This window comes from Cuculus canorus, chromosome Z (assembly GCF_017976375.1).
Source record: "Cuculus canorus isolate bCucCan1 chromosome Z, bCucCan1.pri, whole genome shotgun sequence".
NCBI classification, from domain to species: domain Eukaryota; kingdom Metazoa; phylum Chordata; class Aves; order Cuculiformes; family Cuculidae; genus Cuculus; species Cuculus canorus.
In genome coordinates this window covers 38,590,402-38,614,761 of record NC_071441.1, presented here as the reverse complement: position 1 = coordinate 38,614,761, position 24,360 = coordinate 38,590,402, and the positions used below count along the sequence as shown (strand labels likewise).

The 24,360-nt window shown below is 37.8% G+C and overlaps 1 protein-coding gene across 14 annotated transcripts in view; it reads left to right on the top strand.

Moving 5' to 3' along the window:
- Positions 1 to 24,360, top strand: part of AOPEP (aminopeptidase O (putative)) — a 189,839-nt gene that overhangs the window by 78,086 nt on the left and 87,393 nt on the right. For 13 of the 14 annotated variants that reach the window (XR_008447862.1, XR_008447861.1, XR_008447863.1 and 10 more), the window contains 2 exons: positions 5,204 to 5,247; positions 15,993 to 16,053. The exons of the other annotated variant lie outside the window; for it this stretch is intronic. Coding sequence is in view for 10 of the 13 variants with exons in the window: in XM_054054732.1 (XP_053910707.1) it covers positions 5,204 to 5,247; positions 15,993 to 16,053 (105 nt within the window). In the remaining 3 variants the exon portion in view is untranslated. The remainder of the gene's footprint in view (positions 1 to 5,203; positions 5,248 to 15,992; positions 16,054 to 24,360) is intronic. 14 annotated transcript variants of the gene reach the window in all.

The window sequence follows — 24,360 nt, the reverse complement described above, 5'->3', positions numbered from 1 at the left end:
GGTACATATCTATACCACCATGTTCCTGCACACCAGTTTGCATAGGCACACACCATTATCAGAATTTAATAAAATTAGCGTCTGCACACACTTCACCATGAAACTAGAATTGGAAGTCTAAGCATGCAGTGCCTGTATTTTGATGTTTCAACCTCTAGAGTATTTTCTTTAGAAACAAGTTTATCTGAAAATTTGACTCTGCAATTTGGCCCCAGCTGTGAGCTTGAGCAAACAACTGTTGACATCACTGGGATATGTGTAGACTCTGGTGCTGTCCCATTCACAGCTGCCTCTAGGACACTGGTCTTTACTTCCTACACTGTCATGCATTCGGGAAATAGAAAGAGGTCCATTTTACTCATTGTGAGTTAGTTTCCTGTTCCAATTCTTGCATAAATGAAAATATTCTTCCTTTTTTTTTTAGCTGTGCACCATGCAGTCTTCATTCATTTCTGTTATATGTATGCATTATGAGAAAAACTTTAATTACTACATGATCACTGTTCTTTTACTATTTTTTTTCCCAAAGACTTTTGCCTATTTATGTAGATAGGCATTGCTCTTACATGAAGCAGCTGCTTGGTATTTTTTCTTTGTTCATTGTTCTTAGGCACTTTTTTCCCCGTGCCATATGCTTTTCTTTCTGTTCAGCTTTTTAAGTTCTAAGAAGTGTAGTGTAAAAGATTGCTTCACTAGGTCAGACATTTTAACCTGAAATTAACTGTGATTTAAATGTTTATGTGTGTAACGATTGATTAATATTTGATCATTTAATTATATTGCACATTTTGGCAACCCATTATGTATGTGTATATATAAAACTCTGACTAGCTTTAGGCCATTATTTCAGTACAAGTATCTTGAAAGAAGGAACATATGAAGTATTGTGCTTGAAGTGTAAGTCATTAACGTGGTATAAGGCAAGATTTTTTGGTGAAACTTTCTAATTCTTTTTTCTGCTATGCTTTTTCATAAATATATAGGATAAAATGTGTATTTTAAAGGACAGAGAGATCAGAATGAAGTAGGGCTAAGAAACGGAACTGGAGAAGAAAGCAGAGAGCAGTGAAGCTAAAGGCAGCCGAGATGTTTTATAATCATTTACAATGCAGAGGAGTGCTTAAAAAGTTAGTTCATGTGTCAGACATTTTAATGTCCAAAGCTATAGTTGTATAAAAAAACAAGTATGTTTTGGTATCGTTTATCTCAAGTATGGAGATCTTAAAAGAAGCATTAAATTTTGCACATATCATTGTCTTCTATCAGAGAAGTGATCCATGTTTCTGAAAATGTTCTGGACTTTTCTGATATACTACAAAAATCCTTCCCGTAGCTTCTGAAGCTACTAAGTCATGTGTCTCAATCTTTAGCTGTGAAGTATCTTTTTGCATTTCCACTTCTGTCATAGTAGACTCTCACTCCTCTGCTGACCTAAAGTTTTTGTATTTGCTTAGCTTACATTTAGCATCTTTCAAGCTTAAAATTACATGGCAGCTTGCAATGCGATATCATTTGATAAGAAAAAAGATAAATTATTTAATTCTGAACAGAGCAAACCGAAAAGGGAGCAGTCCCAAATTGTGTGGAGTTTATTAGTGCTGAATCACAGCTCCACCTTTTGCTTGATCTAGTGTGATTTATTTTAATTAAGCAGAGTAAAATGCATCTTAGATATGATTTTCTAGTGTATAGTCTTAAACAAAAGTCCAAAGCACAATTGAGGGCTCTATGTAGAACCATTCATACACAACTGATCTAATGCCGTTGTTATTATAATGTATAACAACTTGTATCTTTTTCTTAGGTAGGTATGTGTATTCTTATACCTTTATATGTGTAAATAGAAGGAAAATGTGTTTAATTCAAATTTTTAGGTGATGGTATATTTAATATTTTTCATAGACAGTAAAAATTTGTGTAACTTCTGAAGAAATTGAAACATTTTCAATGAATTTGGAATAAAATTTCAATGAATTAGGAAGGGTTCTCATTGTTTCTTTTTCTACCGAAAATGAATGAAATAACATTTACAGTTTAGTTATGTCATTTACAAACTGCATAATGGGTTGGGATAGTTTAACTTTGCGTGAGTAATTTCTGTAAGGAATCAGATAGAAGTGCATTTGGCGTTTATTTGTTGCTAACTGAGTGCCCTTTTTGATATATCACCTTTAGACATGAAATCTGCATTGCTCTGATGCACCCTATTTAAATTTCAGTTGTAAAATTTAACTGAAATCATCTCTTGGTCATAGAGTATTTGAAATTTCTAGATTTGAGTTTTTCATAAAAAGGATATAATTTGTATTTTAACATTCAGTGGTCCTTATTTAATATAGGCATGTGTAATCAGAGAGAGGTACCTGTCTAGTGCCACAGCGCAGTTCAAGACTAGAAACGTGTTGGTCCTTGCTCAAGACAAAAAATAGAGTAATAATAACAGCATCTTTAGTCATGAAATAACAGGTCTTCTAAGCCCAGATCTGTCTAGTTACTGCTTTGAGCAACCTTCATTCCTAGGGTTCTGTAAACTACTTCTCTCAAACTACTTGTCAGTCATTGGATTGCCACTCTTCTTTGCCTTTGACTCAGACATGCTACATGCATTAACAATGCAAAGAAAACTTTTCCTTGATCTCAATTCACAGTCTGTATCTAGATTTGATCTGCTCAGCGGCAGCCCTAAGTTGCAGTTGTAATTAAAATAGTTGGCTTCAATCTGGACTGTGGTGAAAGCAGACAAGAGTCTTTAGAGAATTTAATTATGAAGGTCTAGCAAATCCTTAGCGAACATGTGTGAACTCATTTTTCAAAGGGTTTTTCAGTTTGGCCAAGTGTCAATAAAATTCCACAAACTGCCAAATAACAGTTTCTGTATATAGGGAAAAGTTGTTTTCCAGCCTCTGGGTTTCCAGCTAGGGAAGAACAACAGGAGTATGTAGGAAAGTGAGATTATTTAATAACATGAATAAGCCAGTCTTTTAATAATGTATCACTGTGGCAGCATATAATTTCATATTTTCTTTCTGGCTTCATTGAATTACTGCAACAAAGACAGAAAACAAACTATAATTGATTTTATGGTCTGACTCAGCATTTATTTATGATTGCTTTGGTCATCCACAAGTCTTTTCTTCCAAGTGTTAAGTCACTAGAACCTCTTAAAGAACAGGCATCAAAGTTTAAAAACAACCCTCAATGTCCCTTAACTTTTCTCCTGACACTTCTGAACCATTTCATCTGCAGAGAAAAAAAAATAGCCTGAGGATAAAATTTCACTCCAGATGGTTAAAGTTCTGCAAAATTATAAGCAAATGAAAAGCCAGACCTACAATGGGACATGTCATGCAGACTTGACAATAGGCATTTATTGAAAGCTATGTAAATGTAAGTGACAAGTGGTGATTTGCTTTCCTGCACTGTTTTAAGAGATCAAATTAGAAGTAGTTAAAATTAGATAGAATAAATAAATCCTAATTTTAAGAAAGTATGTAGAATGATGATTACTGCCTTGTTCTTAATACAAATTTGGAAAAAAATAAGATAGCTTTAATCACAAAGTAGATGTTTAATTTCATAGGATAGTATACAGGTTATAAAATAACTTCTAATATCAGAGATATCTTCAAGTATACTGTGGGACTGATTTTTAAGAAGTTACAGCAATCTGATCGAGAAATCTAGCTGCATTAACGTGTACAGAGACAATGCAAATAGTATCAGGGGTGAGCACTTCAGTATTACTTTTCACACACTTTAGAAACTACTCCAATAATGATCCTTTCTATTTCTTTATTTCCATATAAGCTTACTCTATACCTCCAGCAAATCTTCCTGAATTGGAAGGAGACAGTAGCTCTCTGTTTATATATAGAATAACAGTACAGAACTGCAAGTAGTGTTATGAGATAAAGGGATTTCACAATGTATCGTCATGTCAGCAAGATACCGTAGCTGGGACAGAACGACTCCTGGCACAATTGATGGTCGCAACATCATTGCAGCTACACTGAGCCCAGCGCTGTGTAATTTGACTTTTGTCATAAGCAAGTTTTGCAGCCACTGCAACATAGCATGAATCTCACGTGCAGTCTAAAGGAGGAAGGCTTGACTGTGTTAACAGTAGTTTCAGTTGTGCAATCATTCTTCCTTTGATTCCCTAATAATGCCATAACCAGACGGAGAAACAGCATCTTTTGTTGAATGCCGTGGTGGAGTCCCTACATAAAAGTTTTCTGCCTTTCAGGAAACATTCTTCTAGATTTTAGAGACCAAGTAAATGCAATCATTAATGAGACTGCATTCACATATTTCAGTGAGGAACTTTATTGGCCTATGAAACTTGTCTCCACAAAGATTAATGTTAATAAAGTGGGTGCATTGCTTTATGGAATAGCATATAAATGAATAATTCATATTAATAAATACCCTTCTTATGAGATTGTTCAGAGGAGTGCCTTATGTCAAAGTGATTATCATTAAAATAAAGGTCATGTACAGCGTGAGGTGCCAGAGAACCTTTGTGTGATGTCAGATGTAACTTTCTGAGGGCTTAACATACTATTATAAGTGAGGATGATAGTAATCCGTTCCACTGGCATTGCACTTTCTTTGTAAACCTATGAAATAAATTCTAGCTACCTTTTCTTTGAAGAATTTACTCCTTAATTGGTGAGTTTGGCAGCAGCATTGTGGATTTTGTCACAGAATAAGAAGTAGATGTGATCTTCCAAACAGGTATGCACATTAAGGACAAAAAATAAAAAAAACAAAAAACAAAACAACACAAAACCTTTTGTGGTTATATAACTAAAAAGAGTGTGATAACATAAGCATGGTGGAGATAATGTAAACATGCTTAATTCTGGTGCTTTTTAGCCTTTGACAAGGTGAATCTGTAGCCTTTAACAATTTTAAATATAGTTTGTGTGTATGCGTGGGAATGTGGGATTGTGTTAAAATAGTCAGCGGGCTTTTCAAGCCCATTTTCTTTCAATATTGACACATTTTGCTTGAGTGGGTTGGAAATCTGACAAACATAATGTTTGATGTATAAATAGCTGAGCAGTATACCGCCGCAGTGGATATATAAACTTCTTTATGTCATTGTGTTATCTGCAGTCTTTATAAATCCGTTTGCTCACTAGTAATGCAGACTGTTGTGTCTTCATAAACATACTGTGGTGCTTTGTTCATTTTCCAGGATTTTCTTCGCATGCTGTTGGAAGACATCCCTGAACAAAAAAAGTAAGTGAGAATCAGACTAGGCAAGTCAAAGAAGTAGAAATCAGATTTAAATATCATCTGTGCTAGCCAGAAATAGTAGGATTTAATTTATTATTGTTATACTGTTTTTTTTCCAATGTGTGTGTACTTTTCTCTGAAAATTCTCAGACATATAATATATCCACAAAAAATACGAAACTTGCTCTGTTTTTGCTATCTTGTGCTCCTCCAAAGCAGTGCCTTTGACTTGCATGTTAGGAGTCCTGTGTTCACTATAAAGTCTGAAGTGCCAGGCGCAGCTGCTTCCTCAAATTAATCTGTGATCCTCCTGCCAGCTGCTTTTGGCACATGGCACAGTAGAACAAGGAGGCCAAAGCTTTGCTGTGGATCTGGGAAAACAGAGAAGATGGATTTTCCTCAAGCAGTAGTCTGGTACCATCCCCTCCCTGTCACACAGTGTGCCAAATGAGGAAGGGTGGAAAAATGCAAATGGAATCCAGTGTTAATTGCCTGATGTATCCTTCAAAATCCTGCTGTATGTGACTATGACTGGCTGAAGATGATACAGCTAGTCTTTAGCAGAGCTTTGAATCCTTCCCTGCTTATCCATAGGTTTGCTCTGTGCTACTACAGACTGCTACAAATACAGGTTATTTTGTGGTGGTGCTTTAGATATTATAGAAATAATTAGATAATTAGATAAAATATTTAGATATTTAGAAATAATGCTCTCACTTGAAAAATGGAGGTTTTGGGAGTAGAATTCCAAAGTCTTCATAAATCTGTGGGAGTAGTTTGGACAAAAAAGGGGAGAAGATATTCGTAGAAGTCAAATGTATCAAGCTTTTAAGAGAAACCCTTCTGTTTCTTAGGGACTGATAGACTGAGAAGCTAGTTATTGAGACAGTGTGTTATCTTGCATCATGGATTTAGTTTGAGTGGTGTTACATTTTCCAGTGATACATCCTAGAATGATATTTTCTTTATATCATCAGATATGGGTTTCCAGCTCAAATACAGTCAGTATTAAATGGAATATACGGAAAAGTGTTTTTTTTATGGCATGATTATATATTGATTTGTTAATAAAATCTCTGCTTTCCTTCATTTTTTCACTTGTGTTTCTCCAAACCCAGCGCAAAATGTTATTTGAATAAGCATCTGATTTTCAACCTAGAAATGTGAAAATATTTGAACTTTAAGTGAGACTAATGCAAAAGAAGTATGTCTCAATTTGTCTCAATCGTACACCAGAACATATGGACCAAATTTCAGTTGCAGGAATGAAATGCATTTCAAGACTAGAGCAACAAAGTTCTTTGTAAAACACAAAACCTCCTAGACTTGTGTGATTCTACCACGTAAAACTTTAATATTAAAACTATGTGCTTCTTACTTTAAACATTAAGTACTCTAATATACTGAATTTTGTAATGGAGGCTGGACTTAATCATCAAGAGGAAAAAAAGAAAAGACAAGTTAGCAGTAGGAAATCAGTTCAAGTCCTGCTCTCAGCTGTGGCAACAGAAGCAAACTAGTGTAACTAGGAGCAGAATTTGGCCGATGGGAGACTTTTGTAATGAGAACAGGATTAAAGTTGGTAAAAAACAGTCACACAACAGTGTGGAAATTTTATGTAATTATTGCATTGGTGTAATGCAATATTAATTTTCTGCAGTTGGATACAACAGACTGTATCTAAAAAATCTCATTGTTCCAGTACTTAATTCCTTTAGGTTTTAGTTACCGAAGATTTTGAGTACATTCCCAGCAATGAGCAGGTCCAAGATACAGACATAACTTCTTAAGTGGCAGTCATTGATTTTTGCTGCCTTCTGTACTCCAAGGAGAAGGATTACATGCCTAATTTATAGGGCTACTTCGCTTCCTGCTCTGGCTCAACTTCATTGGCATGTTGCCATCTAGGAATCTGTTTTCCAAGGCAGGATCCTCCTGTTTCTGGACTGAGGGTGAATACTGACATCAGGCAGGCCTAGCAGTACCTTGTGGTCCCTTAGAATTTCCTGACTTGCCCTTAAGGAAGATTATTTCTTTATGTGAAGGGCTAATGTCAAAAGGACAAACAAATATCTATCATTATCCTTATCTGTTTTGAAAGCCTTATAAAATATAATATGCACTGGCAATAGACCCACATTATCTTGACCTCTCTGTAGGAAACTTACAGTATATCCCACCTGTAACTGAGGCATCTTATTTCCTCATATATAATTTGAAATTTCACTGCAATTAAAAAAATTAACTAAACCAAACAACATCAAATCCCTCTTTTATGTGTCTGTATATTACGGTGCACTTAATTTGATAAAACTCCTGGTTGCTTCATTCTTCCCAAGGCCCACACCCAGAGTCTTTGCTGTAAGTTGATCTTCTCCACATCTGCCCAACATGTGAGCCGTGCAAAGACTCAGTGTTTTTATGGCCTTGTAACAGAGGGTGAGTTTCATGAGCCTCAGATAAATCAGAGTTTCAGCTACTTGTGGTCTTTACAACTGCAGATTTGTTTAAGCAGGTCACTTCTGTTTTTTGGGTGTTTCTGGTGGTATTTATTAATTTCATTGAATAAAGTAAATAGGTGTACTAATAAAGCTATGGTTTTAATAATACACAATAGACAAAGGAAGGTTTGTGTTTCAGCTCTGCTATTTGTACTGTTAATAATTCAGGCTTACTAACCACATTTCTTGAATGACTTCATAAATTGTCAATGAAATAACAAATCAATGTTAAAATAATGCTGGAATTTCAAACTACTCGGTTATAGAGGTACACATACTTTCATAGCTGCTTTCTCCACTACTAACATTGTCATGAATGTGGTAGGCACCCAATTCCCAAAGCAAATCATAGGGAAAGATTTTTTCTGGTGTTTTTGATTCCTCCATTTTTTTTTGGTAAGCAAAAATATATATGCTGGACAAAACCAAAGGAATCATAGAATCACTAGGTTGGAAAGGACCCACTGGATTATCGAGTCCAACCATTCCTAACATTCCCTAAACCATGTCCCTCAGCACTTCATCCACATGCTCCTTAAACACCTCCAGGGAAGGTGACTCAACCACCTCCCTGGGCAGCCTCTGCCAGTGCCCAGTGACCCTTTCCATGAAAAATTTTTTCCTGATGTCCAGCCTGAATCTCCCCTGGTGGAGCTTCAGGCCATTCCCCCTTGTCCTGTCCCCTGTCACCTGGGAGAAGAGGCCAGCTCCCTCCTCTCCACAACCTCCTTTCAGGTAGTTGTAGATAACAATAAGGTCTCCCTTCAGCCTCCTCTTCTCCAGGCTAAACAACCCCAGCTCTCTCAGCCACTCCTCATAAGACTTGTTCTCCAGCCCCTTCACCAGCTTTGTTGCTCTTCTTGTGGTGAGGGGCCCAGAACTGAACACAGTACTCAAAGTGCGGTCTCACCAGTGCCGAGTGCAGAGGGAGAATAACCACCCTGGACCTGCTGGTCACACCGTTTCTGATACAAGCCGAGATGCCATTGGCCTTCTTGGCCACCTGGGCACACTGCTGGCTCATGTTCAGTTGGCTGTCAACCAACACCCCCAGGTCCTTCTCCTCTGGGCAGCTTTCTAGCCACTCTTCCCCAAGTCTGTAGCACTGCATAGGGTTGTTGTGCCCCAAGTGCAGGATGGGTCCCGGCATTTGGCCTTGTTAAACCTCATGCCATTGGTCTCAGCCCATTGGTCCAGCCTGTTCAGATCACTTTGCAGAGCCTCCCTACCCTACATCAGATCCATGCTTCCACCCAGCTTAGTGTCACCCGCAGACTTGCTAAGGGTGCACTCAATGCCTTCATCCAGGTCATTGATAAAGACATTGAACAGGGCTGGACCCAGTACTGAGCCCTGCGGAACCCCACTTGTGACTGGCCTCCAGCTGGAGTTAACTCCATTTACCACCACTCTCTGGGCCCGGCCATCCAACCAATTTTCAACCTAGGAGAGTGTGCGCCTGTCCAGGCCAGAGGCTGACAGTTTCTGAAGCAGAATGCTGTGAGAAACTGTGTCAAAGGCTTTACTGAAGTCCAAGAAGACTGCATCCACAGCCTTTCTCCCATCCAGTAGTCAAGTCACTTTGTCATAGGAGGTGATCAGGTTAGTTTGGCAAGACCTGGCTTTCATGAACCCGTGTTGACTAGACCTGATCACCTGGTTCTCTTGCATGTGCTTCGCATGTGCTTCATGATAGCACTCAAGATCACCTGTTCCATGACTTTCCCCGGCACTGAGGTCAGACTGACAGGCCTGTAGTTCCCCAGATCCTCCCTGCAACCCTTCTTGTAGATGGGCACAACATCAGCCAGCCTCCAGTCCAGTGGAACCTCCCCAGTCAGCCAGGACCGCTGGAAGATGATGGAAAGGGGTTTGGAAAGGACATCTGCCAGCTCCTTTAATACTCTTGGGTGGATCCCATCCGGCCCCATAGGACTTGTCGGTGAGTAGCTGGGCAAGCAAGTCCCTAACTACCTCCTCTTGGATCATGGGAGCCTCATTCTTCTTCTTTAACTCCTGGGTTTGTACACAGATGGAGTAACTTCCCTTACTATTAAAGACTGAGGCGAAGAAGGCACTAAGTACCTCAGCCTTGTCCTCATCCCTTGTCACTGTTGTTCCTTCTGCATCCAATAGGGACAGAATATTCTTCCTAGTCCTCTTTTTCTTGTTAATGTATTTATAATTTATTTAATATTTATAATGTATTTTTATTGTCTTTCACAGACTTAACCAGTTTGATTTCTAGTTGTACCTTAGCCCTCCTGACTTTTTCCCTGCATGATCTCACTTCCTCCCTGTAGTCCACCCAAGACGCCTGTCCCTTCTTCCAGAGCTCATAGATATTCCTCTTCTTTTTGATGGCTCTCAAGATCTCCCTACTCAACTAAGCTGTTTTACTCCCCGCCAGCTCCTTTTCCGGAACATGGGGATGGCTTGCTCCTGAGCTGCTAGGATTTCATTTTTGAAGAGCGCCCAGCACTTGTGGGCTCCCTTGCCCTTAAGGACTGTCTCCCATTGGACTTTGCCAACCAGCCTTCTGAACAGTCCAAAGTCTGCCCTCTGGAAGTTTAATGTGACTGTTCTGCTAATGCCCTTCTTCATCTCACCTAGAACTGAAAACCCTATCATCTCATGATCGCTTTGTCCCAGGTGTCCTCCAACCGTCACATCCCCCACAAGGCCTTCTCTGTTCACAAACAGCAGGTCCAGGAGGGCACCCTCCCTTGTCGGCTCAAAATGGAAAATCTTATGGAAGTTAGTTAGTGGAAATCTTATCTGCTAGAACAATGGGGAGTTGACAGAATCACTAGTCAGTCACTAGGCTTTATTTCGCTCTAACTGTGCCTCCAAATTTAGCTGGAATGGCTCACTTTGAAAATGGTGGATGCGTATATATCCAGATGAAGCAAATACGCTTGTTGAAGTATTTTCAGTTGGATATGGAAGACTTTTTATCTTCCTTTACAAAAAAAATACTGGCATGCTTTCATGCACACTGTTTATTTGCTGCAACATCTTATTCTAAAAGTGGTTTCTCCTCTTTGATCACTTAAGGGAGTTTATGTTAAAGTTTGTAGTGTGCCTTTGGGCCTTTTGCAATGAAAACTTGATATATGGACATGTTTTATAATGCTAATTTTCATTTATTATTAATGCTAGTATTTTACAGAGCTTGCTCTGAAGCATTGAATCTGGCCATTAACAGTAAGCATGAATGGTAGGAGATCATTCCAAGGCTGACTGGCTGATCATCTAAAGAAACAGACGTTGGAGGTATTAGCATTCTCATTTTGCAATAGGGAACTGTAGTATACAGCAACTGAAGAACCTGCCTGTCCTTGTATGAGCTTTGTTGTCATGCTAATCAGCTGAACCCAGACCCCATAGTCCAGTCCAGTGCCTTAACCAGACAGACGTTCAGGAAATCACATGCACACCAGATGTAAGTTCTTGCAGATGCTTAACTGCAACATAAGCAGGTGGTAAGTGCCCTTTCTGAGTATGCATGCTTTACAGAACTGCGGCCTCTATAAATATCAGGCCCTGTGTCCTTTGTTAAGGACATTCGATTTGAAATAGCAGTCTGTTTGTGTCTACTTTTTAGGCTTAATCTGAAGCCCAGCAAGTTAGTGGAAACCTTAGCAAGGACTTCACAGTTCTTCAGTATTATCTCAACACATTCAGAGTGGATCTTTGCATTAGTCTGCATATTCCTAATGTATTTGGGGGAGGGGTGGGGAAAGAGGGGTGCCTGTAAAATACTAAAAGAAGTTGCTTTATTTTTTTGATATATGCCAACAAGAATGTTCTAAGTTGGAAAGAAACCCCTTATATATATGGGAAGTGTTTAGCTGAAACTGAAGGTGCTGCAGGCAGGGAGAGAAGTAACAGCATTGTTGCCTTTGCCATTCAGAAAAAAGTCAGTTTCAGGAAGGCTGAGCAACTCACTAGTGATGTTACTGCGTGGATTAATGTGGAATCAGAACAGTGCACTTCCCCTCGGTGTGATAAGGTCATTTCAAAGCCAGTGTTCTGAAATGAGCTGTTGTGGGCTTTGAAAGAAATAGAAGTTATATTCAACAAAGGCACTACATAGCAAATGTAGTCTTATTATTTTGCATAGATTTTTTTTTCCTGAGGAGATCTCATGCTTTAAATTAAGCTTGGTATCAAGTGGTGGGTTGGGAAGTGGAAGGACAAACTAGTATTGTGAGGCTGTGTTTCTTATCCCTAGGTAAGACAAATTAAATGCACAAATAAGAGTATTTTTCCCTAGCTGCTACCTCTGCTTCAGCGTTGGAACACTAAGCTGTATTTGGTTTGATTCATGCAATAACAAATAAAAAATTGTTATTCTGATTATGCTGCTTGTGACAGAATAAATGATGTGATCTACCTGATATACCTTTGACTGTATAAAATTTGGATGTCCAGTTTTAAGCTAGTCCTGCATGCACTCTATGTTTTAACCAGACAGAAATAAGAACTCAGGAACAAACACCATCTTATCCTGAGGAAGGTGAATTGACTAACTGTTTGGAGATACTGCTCTTTCTCCCCTTTCCCTGTGGAAGGGACTCAGCTAACTAGCTTTGACTAGACACCAATTTTTAGAGCACTGAAATAAGGTAAAAGTATTTAAAACCCAAAGGATGTGGCAGTCAAATGCTCTAAATTTAATAAATTTGCATAGGTGCTACTAAAGGCTGGCCAAATCTGGATATTTAGTGATTAATTTGAATGTAGAACACTACGGCTTTACAAGCATGGTGCATATGTTCAGCTATATGTAGAAAATAGATATCCATAGTGATCAGACATGCAGAATGGTAATTTCTGAGAAATTCAGAGTCTTGGCCATGTAGAAATGCTCTGCATGACAGTTGTAGTTATTTGAACCACATGATCAGAGTGATTTTTTTTTTTTTTAACCTGTGACAGTCTACGGTCTGCTGATGTTATGAGAGGGATTTTGAGATTTCAGATTTAGTGGCCAGGAATCTTCCTTTGGCTTTGTGAGAAATATTTCCTCTGTGAGACTTTTAAAGTCACTTTAGCTAGGTTGATATGTTGTATCCGACTTGTGAAGACACTGTTGAACTAGTGCTACTTCTATCTTAAGCTTCCTTGGCCTGCACCATAAGATATGACTGATCAACAACTGAAGAATGGCTTTGTCACGTTGTAATCTGAATGTTAGAATCATAGAATGGTTTGGGTTGGAAGGGACCTTAAAGAACATCTTGTTCCAACCACCCTGCCATGGGCAGGGACACCTCCCACCAGACCAGGCTGCCCAAAGCCCCATCCAACCTGGCCTTGAACACCTCCAGGGATGGGGCAGCCACAACTTCCCTGGGCAACCCGTTCCAGTGCCTCACCACTCTCATAGTGAAGAAATTCTTCCTAATGTCTAGTCTAAATCTGCCCCTCTTCAGTTTATACCCATTCCCCCTTGTCTTCTCACCACAAGCCTTTATGAATACCCCCTCCCCAGATTTCCTGTAGGCCCCCTTCAGGTACTGGAAGGTCACTATAAGATCTCCTCTGAGCCTTGTTTTCTCCAGGCTGAACAACCACAACTCTGTCAGCCTGTCCTCGTAGGGGAGGTTCTCCAGCCCTCCAGTCATCTTCGAAGCCCTTCTCTGGACCCGTTCCAACAGCTCCATATCCTTCTTATGTTGAGGATTCCAGAACACAGTATTCCAGCTGAGGTCTCACAAGAGAGGAACAGAAGGGCTGAATCACCTCCCTTGACCTGCTGGCCATGCTTCTTTGGATGCAGGCCAGGATATGTTTGGCCTTCTGGGCTGCGAGCACACATTGCCAGCTCATGTCGAGCTTCTCATCGACCAGCACCCCGAAGTCCTTCTCTGCAGGGCTGCTCTCAAGCACATCATCCCTCATCCTGTGCTTAAAACAGGGATTGCCCCAACGCAGGTGCAGGACCTTACACTTGGCCTTGTTGAACCTCATGAGGTTCTCACACCCCACTTCGCCGGCCTTTCCAGGTCCCTCTGGATGACATCCTGTCCTTCCACTGTGGCAACTGCACCACTCAGCTTGGTGTCATCCACAGACTTGCTGAAGGTGCGCTCAATCTTGCTGTCAGTATCATTGATAAAGATTATTGAGCAGCACCGGTCCCAGTATGGACCTCTGAGGGACACCACTCATCGTGGATCCCCATCTGGATTTTGAGCCATCTAGCACTACTCTTTGAATACGACCATCCAACCCGTTTCTTATCCACCTTATCGTCCACCCATCAAATCCATATCTCTCCAATTTAGAGAGAAAGATGTTGGGAGGGACATTGTCAAAGGCTTTACAGATGTTCTTTTTATTTAATCTCTGCCTTCTTTGGATTTTCAGTATGATACAGTAGCATGTATATGCAAGCATATCACAGTACCTGAATGTCTCAGGGCAGCATTTCTAAGGCAAGATTTTTAAGGCACTTCGGTGTCTGGTTTTTGCCTTTGTTACAAAATTCCTGTGTATGTTGGACAAGCTTGTTAAGACCAAATTGCTTATTTTTTACATATACTGTTAACAATTGCTCAATGACAAGCTAGTTAGCTCTCTATTTTGGTCAGATTTTCCCACCACTAATTCACATTGGCAGAATTTTGTTCTGTTATGTAGACCAGACCTCCTTCATAATACTGCTCAGTGTGAGTAGCGACAGAAGAAATCTTTGCACAGTGGTGTAAAGTGGACATTGTAACTGCTAATTCTACCTCAAAGGATTGCTAATACATAGTTCTGCTTGGAGATGGAGGGTAAATTTTTCATCTTGGATTCAACTTAAGGCTATCTAACTCAGGATATAAGCCATGTCCAGAGGAGTGCTGTTGTTACTTGTTTTAATATCAATAATTTAAATCTATGGTCGTTCCAAATGAAACTAGACAAATTACAAAAACGTAATAACTATGATCAGTGAACACACGGAAGTTTTTACTCTATGAATGTGAACCAGTGTCATCCACTAACATATTGCTTGACTGCTTTTGTGACTTCATAAACTCTCTAAGTCTTAGTTTTCTCATCTGCATGTCAGGCATAACAATGATCCTTCCCCCATTTTGTAGCAAAATTTAATGTTTAAAGTTGTTAAAAAATTATTCTGTAAAAATGAACGATTTATTCAATACAAATCTTTCATAGCCACTTATAGTTCATAGATAAACATCCTTTAGGGTCAGAATTGTAAGGACAGCTTTGTCAGGGCTTGGGGAAAAAAGGGCTTCTTTGTCATGTAATTCAGGTAAAATTTCCCTTCCTGCTTCTGAGCTTCTAAATGACTATTCTTCTCCTGAATGTGTTGTTAGTTATGGGTCTACATTACACACGTGAAGGTAGCTGCAAGTATTAGAATGAGTCTTGCCAAGGCATTACCGTGCACAGGACCATGCACATCTGTTCTTCTTCTTAGAATGTTTACATCCATTGACGGCTCACTCAAGTTCCTTTTTCAGTACTGGCACACTGCATGGACAGTGTGATTTTTTTTTCTTTTTTTTTTTCAACCTGTGTTGAAGTGAATGTAACCGTACAACAATAAAAGGGCAAATATGATTTCTGAATTTGCAAATACTGTTTGAGGTGGTTATTTCAGTCCCACACAGATAGATCATGGCAAACTGTTTCCTTTTGTTGGCGCTCGAGACTATTCTGTCTTCCCTGTGAATGTTATCAGAACATAAAGAAAGTGAGAAAACATGAAACTGAAATATATTATATAGTTGGTAACTTTGAGGACTAATATCCATCAGTGCTTTTTAAAACCCAAAAGTTTAAGGAAGTTTGCATTTAATTTAATTTTCTTTGTTATTTTCTCCTTACATTCAGGCTATTTCTGTAATAACACTAGTTTTGCATGTCTCCAGATAATTTCACTTCCTTGTGACTTTTATTTCCTGTAAAAGCAGCAACAATCCACTCAACAAGAAATAGAGCATCTGTTCATACTTTATATGTTTCATAAAGGCTGCTTACTATCTTACACTTTCTCTGTCGATCCTCATAAGCACTGAATTTATCATATGAGTTTTAAGCACACAAAATCTGATCTGTTTTTAATTTGCTGTTATCACCTCTCATGGTATTATTCATTAAAAAACCAAGAATGTAATACCACTGCAGTACCATTGCTCAGATTCTCAACAGTTGATTTTCATGTGGAAAAAATGGTGAGTTTGTGTCTAATTATTTTGTTTATTTTATTTTATTTTTAAGATCTGGGTTAACTGTAGAAAGTATCCTCCAGAACTGGCTTGACACTTCCGGAATACCAAAGGTAAATACAAAATACTAGCTCCCAGTTCTTTCTGGGGACTTGCATTTCTTATTACATTACAGGTTATTTAAATCATTACCTGAACTTATAATGGGTATGATTTTAAATAAACTGTTTCAATGATGTCTGCTTTCCACATCTTTTTATGGGCTTAGCTTTTCTTGGTGGCAGGATTTTGTTTCTACTGTGAATAAGCAAACCTTACAAACCTTATCCTCTCACTTAATATTGTAGTCCTACATGTAGTCATGTAGGAAGTATGCCTTACAGCATAATGGCAGACTACTAAATGTAAGGAGCTTTGTTCACAGTTGTTGTATATGAATTACATTAAAGCCATACTGACAGCAATAACAATGTTAAATTATTTGTACTTTGATATGTTGTGAATATTGTGAGTTGCTCAAGAATCTGCTGCTTGGGTAACATATTTCATTAGTGTTCCAGCTCTGTTGTAATTCAGACAGAACGTTATTTTCTGCTTTTAATACTAAAAGCTTTTAATATCAATGATATAAATTCTCTGAACTGAAAATGCTTAGTGGTGTCTGTGCTATTTGAATGCTTTGATTATCATCTTGATCCAAAACTGGATCAAGCTGAGATATCTGCATACAAATCTTCCTCGAAAACAGGATGGTTTTTTTTGTACACTTGGGGTTCAATTTCTAATTTATTTCCCTTAGGCTGGCATCACCTAGGTTTGAGATTTATCTTACCTAGTGTTTGTTTCTACTTTGCATTAGCATTTAGAAGAAAACCTTCAGATTTTTAAGAATTAGAATGATAAGTCCTGGTGTATACGTGCAAAAGTGTGCATACTTAGGCAGCGTCACACACTCTGAGAAGTGACCATGTTTGCTGAATTGTCAAAACAGCTAGAGAGCTCAAAATGATAAGCAGCGGTCACTGAACCTGAGCTGTACGCTAACACTGTCATTGAGCTCTTCCCTTGACAGCTTTGGAGGTGTTCAAGTTCGCTGTTCTCTATATGCTGTAGAAGGTGTTTTGGGAAATTTTGCCTGAGGTCAGAATGTTCAAAGACTAATATAAGAAGATGCTATAAAATCAAGGTGGGCTCTGTTTTTTTTGCTGTAAAACTCTGGAAAATAAAATTCACTTTAATTGGAAGGGAGTAAAGAAGGGACAGTGAGTATCATCGTGCACCTTAATGTTGAGTCATTTCTTGAAAAAGGACCTTGATTTTAATGCTACGTTTTGATCATTGTTATGTTCCTGATAGAAAATTCAGTAGAACAGCTGCTTCAAGTATAGGGGACAAACTCATGGTGCCCAGTGGTAGTTATACTGAACTGGCTGTCTGAAATGAGTAAATTTTCTGGCATTTTACTTATGCATATCTCATTGAGGATGAGCTTTATTAGTGTCCCACGCTCAACTCTAAAATCACAAATAAGAAAGATAGGAGCAAAGTAAAGAGTTGAAAATTGTTTTGATTAATGTGAAAAATGAACTCTTGTTTTCCTGAGAGTATGCCATAAGCTGCTCAGAATGCATGGTGAGTAGTTTCACTATATACCCTGCGAGTATCTATTGGTTGTGTAAGCAAAATGAATAGCAAAAATATTTCCACAGGCTTGTAAATAGTTGTAAACTTTTTTTTTAAAGACCAAGGAGATTTTCCTGACAGTTTTGTATAATTAGCATCAACGGGAATGGCGCAGATTTACTCTTCTGCTTCTTTAGAGAATCTCCATGCTGACCTCTTCCCTCAGTAACCTTTTTGATGTCTTAGGATTGTTACTTCAGCACTGATGGAAACTAGTTTCCACTTTATTGAAAGAAATAGAGTTGTCATTCAGTCAATAGGAAACAGGTTTTTTCCTTTGTGTTTTATTAAACCATTTGGGGAACCCGTATTACTGAAAGCAAGATTGTAGAAACTGCTTAGTAGCTTTTAAAATGCATTTCTTAGTGGCTTAGTAGATGCCTATGAGAAATAACTTGGTTGAGAATTTAAGCATTTTAAATTTACAAATATTTATGTGAGACTTCGCTGGATTTAGAGAGGAAACATCTTTACTGGAGAGACTGTCCTCAGTAGTGGGATAAGGAAATATGCATTATGCTGTCCATCTGAAAATCAGGTCAGAACATGGTTCCTTTTTATCTCTCCCATATAACCATTTTTTTTTATTTTATAGTGGCTGTGATTATTTCTGTGGCATCTTTTATTTCTGTGTTTTGGTCGGTTTTGCTAAGGAAATTCACATCATCCATTGACTATAAAGAAAATTTGCCTCTTGTGGTTCATGTACAACATTAGCTACCAAAATGTTTTCAAGAATTTTCTTCCATGGTTATACCCAAATCTTATCACCTATACACCTAAAATTTAATAACAACATGATCACTTAAAAACAGAGTTGTTAGCCCACCCCTTGGTTCACTATCTTCACAACAGTGAAGGTACTTGTGCAAAAGATGGATGAGGGTAAATACTTTACACTCCTCAGACTGCTGAAGCAGCATTACTTACATCATTCCAGCAAAGGAATCAGCATCGTGTATTCTATACAATCATATGTCATGGCATCTGTTTAACTGAAGATCCTGTACTCCTTTATCTGTGCATTGTTACATTTGCCATCCCAAATCCTGTCTCCAACTCTGTCCAGGAAACTGCGTGTGTATCCCCCCTTTATACTTGCAACTTTGAACTATTGAAATTTTAGTATTTGTCAATATCTATTACCATTTCACTCTTGAAACACTTATTTGGTCTTTTCTAAATATTGGGCTGGTTTCCAGGCTTGTGTATATGCCAGGAGCAACCAAGAATAACTAAACTTAAGGGAGTCTTACTAATAAAGAAAAAGAGAGTTTGACCTGTTGCCATGAAAAAATAATTCTGCATGCCAAGTTACACTTTTTCTAAAGCCTTAAAGGTTAATCTTGTGGAAAAAAAAAAAAAAAAAGGGTGTGTGGTAATGCCTGGCCACTTCTTTCTTACATGGAAGAGTGCCACACCACAGAGGTTGTCTTTAGGCTTGCTGTGCAGGAAGGTTTTCTCACACATAGAACAATAAGGAACATTATGATGAGGAGCAAACATTTCTGAAATACAAGCTTTCATGAGGATATTTTTCTGGGAACACATCGTGGTTTTGTTAAATAAAGCCTATTGCGTTGTTGAAAATACCTTTATCAAATCAGGCAACCTTTGGCATGTATCGCTATCTCAGAGGTGACTCACCACGGGTTTATAGCAACTCTTCATCATGTGCAACTAGTAATGACTAACACCACTAACTTTAGTCAATTATTTAAGCTGGCAAGGAGTAGAATCAGAAGAACAAAACAGCATTTAGAGCTTTAAAACACCTATGACCATTTACTGCCTGCTACTGCTGCTTGTTCTCCAAAGTACAGTTCCTGTTGTTTCTTTCAGTCTATGTAATGTTTAATGAGAGTTTAAAAGTAAAAGAACATAGCCTTATTGAGGAAGATTTTCTCAGTTCTGCACAGGCTTGTCTTCGTGTTTTATTGCCCACTTACTCTTACCTGAATTTCTTATTATACCCTAGAAAATTAACTTATTTAAAATATGCTTAAAATCTTTCCACACTTTGAACTCTGTCATACACTGCTCAGTTGAGAAGTAGACACATAAACTTTAGGTAGTCTCTACATCTCATAACCTATTGCATGTATTTTTTTAACTGAGATTCACCTTTTCTTTTGCTTCTGAAACTGTGTTGATTCGTAACATACTATGATTTACTGGTAAACTTGCTCTCTTGGATGTTCCTTGGGTGTGTATTTCATGTGGTACTTTGTGCAAAGGAAACAGTCTTCTCCAGATTCAGTCTTGAGTTTAAAAAAAGACTGGAAAGAAAAAAGAAAAAAAAAAGAGTAGTAGGCCTGCTCCTGCATGACTTTTAGTTTCCAATATGTCCTTTAGTGTGATCTTTAAGTTTTACATGATCACATAGTGGAGGCACTAGGATAAACACATGTAGCTTCCCCTCAAAATTATGAAAAACATTTCAAGAGATGATAGTGCTGCTGTATCCTTCTGCTAGTCCCTTTTGCTCCTTTATCCTCCTGTTAAAGCTTAATTCTTATCCACTGTTCTACCTTAAATGGTATTTCCTGACGAAAGTAGGTACTGCCAACAGGTAGTGTGGAGTATATAAAGCCTGTAGCATGTATTGTGAGAATACTGCTCCGTGCTTTCTTATTCTCAATGAACATTGGTGTACAGCCTCCTGTTACAATGCTAAGATTTTTGCCATTTAAAAAGAATTAATATATTTTGTCTCTGCATTGCATTTTGTTACTGTGGTGAAGCAGTAGTTTAAGCTACACCTACTAGTGTTATTTGTAAACCATCTATGTTTCTGGAAATACAGAGTCAAAATACATCTTCCAGTAGTCAATATTCATTTATTTTTAGTATTTCTGGGTTGGTTTGTATATGACTGGCTCTTGGATTGTCTGACTTGAAGAACAGATGGATTAGAAAAGAAACTCATAGCAAAAGTATTAAAAAAAATTGAACAGAAATATATTTTGTAAAGTGTTCTAAATCAATGCTAGTAACATATCTCTATGGTTTAATAAATTTTAGGAGGATATTACTGCAGCAGCTCAAGTACTGAATATCATTTTTGATAAAGCTGTTTGTTGTTAAGAAGTTTCCTGGCTTTTGCCCTAGTTATGAGCTTTATAGACGTCCTGTTTCCTTTTAAGAAGGGATAGCTCTACAAGAGAATTTTATTTTTTAGTTTAATTTTATTTTTTAATAGTTTTAGTAAGAAAGTTCTTACTAAACTTCTGAATTATGATTAGCAATTCTTCACTCAAGTTTTACAGAGTGTACTAGAAAATTTATAGCAGAAAAATAACTTATTAGATCAGAGTGTAAGGTAAGGCTTGGGTTTGTTAACACTTAGTATTTCTTGTCGTTGCTAGTCATGCCTTATCATGCAATTATTGTGTCAGGATATATGTGATAACTGCGTATCAGTGGATAACAGTTCAATAAACATTGAAACAATAAACGAGTGAAATCCTTATTCTTTGTTGAGATACAGTAACCTTACAGGCACTGGCAATGAGAATGACCTGCAGGGTAGGAAGATCTTGTTCAGTCTTGTGATTTGGAGAAGAATTTGGGAAGCGGCTACAATGAGGTATAATTATCTTGTTTATTTAATAAATTTTAACAGCAACTCTCTTAGATTAATTTCAAAGTTAGTATTAGGTATTAGTTACAGGAATAACATGCTGCTGCTGCTTGTATACTGAAATTTGCTATTTATTCCTTAATTTTACTTTAGTCTGAACATGGAGACTTGTGTGTATTTTAACACCAATGCAGAGAATATAACTGATTGATCGTTGAATGCTAATGAGTTGATATTTGAGACGTAATCTGAAGAAAGCGCAACTGCCACTTTAAGTTAAGTACTTATTCTCATACATGAAAAGCATACTTTGAAGAATAGACACGTCCCCTCAGGAAAAATGGTATTGTTTTTATACTAGCAAGCTTGCACATTAGAAAACTAAAAGATCTTTCTGATCTTAAGCGGAAGTCCTTAAAAATTTCAATTAGCATAGCTCAACAATATAAATTGATTAATGGATTCTCTAATGATAACAAGCACAATAGGAAAAAAGTTATTGAATATGAATGATTACTGCTTTTTTTCCTGAAATTAGCTGTTTGACTGTTAACATCGCATCCCATTTTCTTAGAAGAGAAGATGGGATTTTGGAAAATATAAAAATGTAATCAATTAATGTGTACAGTACTGTAGCGTGCATAAATGTCAGATGAATCATGGAAAGAAACAAATCAAGACAGATTGTACAGACAGACTTTCTCTCTGTGTGGTGTTAACTCTTTGAAAGATGTTTCAGATGCTGTCCATCTTAAAGTCCTTCTAGATAGACCAACACATATGGAGAATTTAATGTTTTGTTTCAGGCAAACTATCAAATAAGTTGTATGCTGTGTTATTTAAATAGATCATGTGGTGATCTAAAGAAAGTTATTGGCATAAAATGGCCTTGTAATTTACTTAGCCATTCCTACAGATTTTACATAAGATACTGCTAAACAAGTCACAACAGTGGTATGCTTTTGTTTGTCGAACAGTTCAAAAATTCAAGAAAATCACTTATATGAGATGATATGGCACTTAAATGTCAATAAGAACCCAAATTATTTCAGAGCCCTTCAAGCTCAGGCATGGCTTAAAGTATTGTTATAGTTTTGGAGGATCTGGGAGAAGTTTCTTGTGCACTGCATGCGATTGCTGATTTTAGGAGAAAACACAGTCAAAATCAGAATAGCATTATTACAGATTATTGCCTGATCTCCTTCTAAATTGGAAAAAATGATGCCTTAGTTTAGACACTCATGCAGCACTGAAGAAGTTGATGTCTAGGTTAAATGTAGGTGATCATTTTTGCATGTTAGATTTGAAAATGTTGGCCGTAACACTTCAGTGGCTTTGTTGTTCTAAGATGACATTTCTAACAGAGATTTTTTAAGTCTTAATTCAGCCATTAATTGAATAATTCAGAAAAAATGCTTTTGAGACTCTCAGTTAAGACTGTGGGTCTGCATTAAGGCTGAGGAGGATACTTCACTGGATTTAATTCAATGACCTGCTAAAACATTGGCTTGCCTCTCCAGTCAAAAGCCAAATTTTCACAAACATCTGTGTTTTTTTGCCAGCTTTCAGTATTGTATGTGTCCAGCTCAGACGTACAGTAGTAGTAGTACAATAAATCTGCATGAGTAATAGCCCGTTAAAGAAGTTGAAGTGCACATGTAACAGATGTTCAATTTCTGAGATAACTGTGAACTGGATTCCACAGATTTGTTCCTTAGAATCTCTTCTAAGTCCAATAAATCTCTGTCGTTCTGGTTCCCTTTTCCTATTAATTGCGTTGCTGCACACAAAAGCTGTGTTATGTGCAGAATGACTGAGCTTATCCCTACTAGAAGGGAGTTATGTTTGGTATCTAAAGAACAATAACAGTCTGCTGCCTGGCTGATCAATGCTGGATCCAGTTCACATTCCCAAGCTCCCACTCTCCCACCCACACGTGCAGGGGTTGGAAACATAGCAAGGAGAGGGAGATCAGGTCCTCTTTTACACAGAAATGTTGAACTGCCTAGTAAGGACACAGCTGGGCTTGCATAGTGATAAAGGTTGGTTTTAATCAATCATTTGTAAAAACATCATAAGAGAAGCACAGAAGTTACCAACCAATTAATTTGTATCCTGCCCATTGTTTTCTTTACCCAATGAAAACAATCCATAGAGGTTTAAAATGCCTTTTGTGCTACCTTGCAAGAAAGCAGTTCTTGTATATTACTTGGGAAAGGGTTGCTTTCAAAATGGCTGAAATCTCTCCAGTTCAGAGTACTTTATAAGTAGTTTTCGTGCATTAAGGATATGAAATAATGAGAAGTCAAATGCTACCTTAGGAAATAATATTTGATATCTTTTCCATGCAGGAGGAGCGAGAATTGAGTATGCAGCTGAGGTAAAAAAATTGTTACCGTCCCTCTGCAGTAGTCTAAGATTTTTAAAAGAAACATATTTTACTTCCTGGAAAATGTCCTTATTTTCCTGGCATTTAGAAAGACGTGGAAGGAATGAATATGTGGGGAAGATCTATAATCCTCCTTTCACTTAGCAGTGCTTCATAATCAAACTGAAGATGTAGATGATGATCATCTTCTGTTCATGGAGGAAGTAAGTGATTCTTCCAAAACTCATTCCATCCCATTAGAAAGGGATGAAGGGATGTTTTTTTTCCAGGATGCTTTAACTATTCTGTCTACTTCCTCCTCAGCCCAGAGGAAATTTAAATGCCAAAGTGAAATAAAGAGGAGATTCTGGAGAATGATATGTTTGAAAAGTCTTATTGGCTGACAAAACTGTCAGTCAATTAAAAAAAAGAGCAATAAGGGTCATGGTTCAACTCATGGTTATTATCCTTAGAATAAGGGCTAACAGTATTTCATAGCCAGAGGGCTAACGGATTTTTGTCTTGAATATGCTTCCTTACTAGAGAAGGAAGGATTTTTACTTGCTTTAGGGGATCAGTAGGACTCAGAGGTCAATACCTCTGAAAGGTGTATTTTATTTCTTCAAGAAAGGTCTGCCTCGTTGTCTTTGAGTCTCTCTGTACTGGAAAAGGAAAAAACCACTGCTTGTCACATCAGTGGTGCGGGATTCTCCAGTATCCATGTTCAGACATGTTTGCTCTTTTCTGTAATTGAAAACACAGCAAAGGGCTTTCAAAGTGCTATGT